The sequence below is a fragment of the Antrostomus carolinensis genome, unplaced genomic scaffold, assembly GCF_000700745.2.
Source record: "Antrostomus carolinensis isolate BGI_N321 unplaced genomic scaffold, ASM70074v2 scaffold23632, whole genome shotgun sequence".
Taxonomy (NCBI): Eukaryota; Metazoa; Chordata; class Aves; order Caprimulgiformes; family Caprimulgidae; genus Antrostomus; species Antrostomus carolinensis.
In genome coordinates this window covers 1-2,890 of record NW_010300477.1, presented here as the reverse complement: position 1 = coordinate 2,890, position 2,890 = coordinate 1, and the positions used below count along the sequence as shown (strand labels likewise).

Here is a 2,890-nt window from a genome sequence, read left to right as displayed (position 1 = left end):
TGTGCCCCTGATGTCCTCAATATCCCCCACCTCCCCCATGCCCCTGATGTCCCCCACGTCTCTGATGTCCCTGATGTCCCCCAATGTCCCCATGTCCCCATGTCACTGACAGTGTCCCCTCTCTTGCAGAAGCTGGAGGGCTCGCGGTGCCGAGGGCAGCTCCTCATCTTCGGGGCCACCAACTGGGACTTGATCGGCCGCAAAGAAGTGCCTAAGCAGCAAGGTGAGGGTGTGGGGCCACCAGCTCCCAATTCAGTGGTTTTCCCCTCATTTTTTATGCATTTATAATTAATTAACTTTTTTTTAATTAACATTTTTGGGGGTTTTTTTATAAACCAGTTGTGTGGCATCATCTGGGGTGCGCTGGGTCTCCTGCAAAGCAAAATAAACCCATGGTTGATTTTTGATGCTTTTCTGTTTTAATTAATTTTCCTGCTTATTTTTAGGCATTTATTATTAATTAATTTTGTTATTAATTAATATTAGGGGGTGTTTTAATCCAGTTGCATATTGTAATCAGGGCCAGGACTTGGGGTGCGCTGGATCTCCTGCAAAGTGAAATAAACACATTGCTTCTTTTTGATGCATTTAGGTTTTAATTAAAATTTTTTTCTGCTTATTTTTATGTATAAATATTAATTAATTAAATTTTTTTGCATGTATATGGAATTAAAGTTTTCATTAATTAATAGTTCTTTTTAATATACAGTTGCATATTATAATCTGGGGGCCAGAACTTGACATACACCAGATCCTCCAAAGCAAAATAAATGCTCCACTTACTTTTTATACCTTTCTTTTCAATTAATTTTTTGGTCTGCTTATTTTTAATGCACATATATTAAAAAAAAAAGATTAATTAAGTTTTATTTATTTGTTTATTTATTAATCCAGTTGCATATTTTAATCTGGGCCAGCACTTGGGGTGCACTGGATCCTGCAAAACAAAATCAACTCACCACCTACTTTTTCTGCTTTTATATTCAAATAATTTTTATTCTGCTTATTTTTTATGCATTTCTATTGAATTAATTTATTATTAATTATTATTTTTTAATATATATACACTTGCATATCATAATCCAGGCCAGAACTTGGGGTACACCAGATTCTGCACAGCAAAATAAACGCTCCGCTTACTTTTTATGCCTTTTATGTGTGCAATTAATTTTTTTTCTACTTATTTTTTATTTAATTTTGTTGTATGTTGAATTCCTTTTATTTAATTTCGTTGTATGTTGAATTAGTTATTAATTAATTAATTAAATTTTGAAATATACACTTGCATATCATAATCTGGGCCAAAACTTGGGCTGCACCAGATCCTATAAAGCGAAATAAATACACTTTTAATGCCTTTATATTCAATTAATTTATTTTCTGCTGATTTTAATGCATTTCTATGCAATTAAATTGTTTATTAATTAATTTTATTAATTATTCTTTCAATCTTTGATACAGTTGCCTATCGTAACCTGGGCCAGAACCTGTGGGGGCCGCACAGGTATGGGTGTCTCTCAGGGATTCGAGTGCGGAGCGTGGTTTCAGGACCCTGCGCTGCTCACAGTCTGCTCATCACCGCCGAGGGCCAGCTCTGGAGCTGGGGTGAGCCCAAAAACCACCCTCCTCACCCCAAAAATAACCACCCCCCCACCCCAACTACACCCCAACGTGATGTCAGGCCAATTCGTCTTCTCGTTTTGCTGCAAAAATGAGCGATTTTTGGTCAGGTCGTAATGAAAAAGGACAATTGGGACACGGGGACACGAAGCGGGTGGAAGCCCCGAAGCTCATTGAGGTCTTGGGGGGTGAAGCCATCGTGTTGGCAGCCTGCGGCCGTAACCACACCCTGGCACTTACAGGTATTGAGGGGAAAAACCCCATATTTTGGGTAAAAGATCTAAAATCACTTCATTTTGCCCCAAAACACCCCTTTTAAAAATTTGTATATTGCAGAAAGCGGTTCGGTGTTCGCCTTTGGGGAGAATAAAATGGGGCAGCTGGGACTGGGGAACCAGACGGACGCCGTGCCCAGCCCCACCCAGGTATCACCCCTCCTTCCCTTCATATTTTTAGGGTGAAAACCAGCAGATTTGGGTTTTTCTCCTTGGAAAAAAAAAAGCTCTAACAGAACCCAAACCCTTTGAGGATGTGACAGCATCGCTCTGAAGGACGCTGCTTCATTCACAGCGTCGCTGCAAATAAATGCAAAGAATTGGCGACAAAACCCCCAGATTTGAAGATTTTGGGTGTTTCTTTGGGAAATTAATTTTTTTAAACCTTTTTTTCTCCTTTTTTCTCCTTTTTTTTAAGTCCTTTTTCTATTTCTCCTGCAGATCATGTACAATGGGCAGCCCATCACCAAACTGGCTTGTGGGGCTGAATTCAGCATGATCATGGATTGCAAAGGAAACCTCTACTCCTTCGGGTGCCCCGAGTACGGGCAGTTGGGTACGGAGCTGTTTTGGGGTGCTTTGCTACAATTTGGAGCTATTTTGGGGTTGGGAGAGGAGGGGAAAAAAGTTTCCTGCCTCAGTTTCCCCATTTGAGGAAACACACCCCATCCTTACCTCTTAAATTGGGGAAATATGGATTTGAAGGCTGGAGTATTCGATGGATAAAGAATTGGTTGGATGGTGGCAGGCAGAGGGTTGTGGTGAAGGGTTTGATGTCCAAGTGATGATTGGTGTCCCCATGGGTCAGTCTTGGTGCTCTTCAACATCTTAATGACCTGGATGGTGGGACCTTGTGAACCCTCAGCCAGTTTGCTGATGACACCAAGTTGAGTGGTGTGGTTGGAAGGGACCTGGACTTGCTGGAGAGATGGGCCCTCAAGAACCTCATGAGGTTCCACAAGGCCAAGGTTGTGCACTTGGGTTGGGGCAATCTC

The 2,890-nt window shown here is 41.3% G+C and overlaps 1 protein-coding gene across 1 annotated transcript; it reads left to right on the top strand.

Moving 5' to 3' along the window:
- Nucleotides 1–99: 99 nt before the first annotated feature.
- LOC104521227 (protein RCC2-like) lies at nucleotides 100–2,451 on the top strand (the record flags this gene model as incomplete). Its single annotated transcript, XM_010163157.1, has 5 exons — nucleotides 100–223; nucleotides 1,462–1,605; nucleotides 1,731–1,862; nucleotides 1,957–2,045; nucleotides 2,337–2,451. Coding segments are annotated over exons 1-5 (604 nt in total), but the record flags the coding sequence as incomplete, so codon positions are not given.
- Nucleotides 2,452–2,890: the final 439 nt, after the last annotated feature.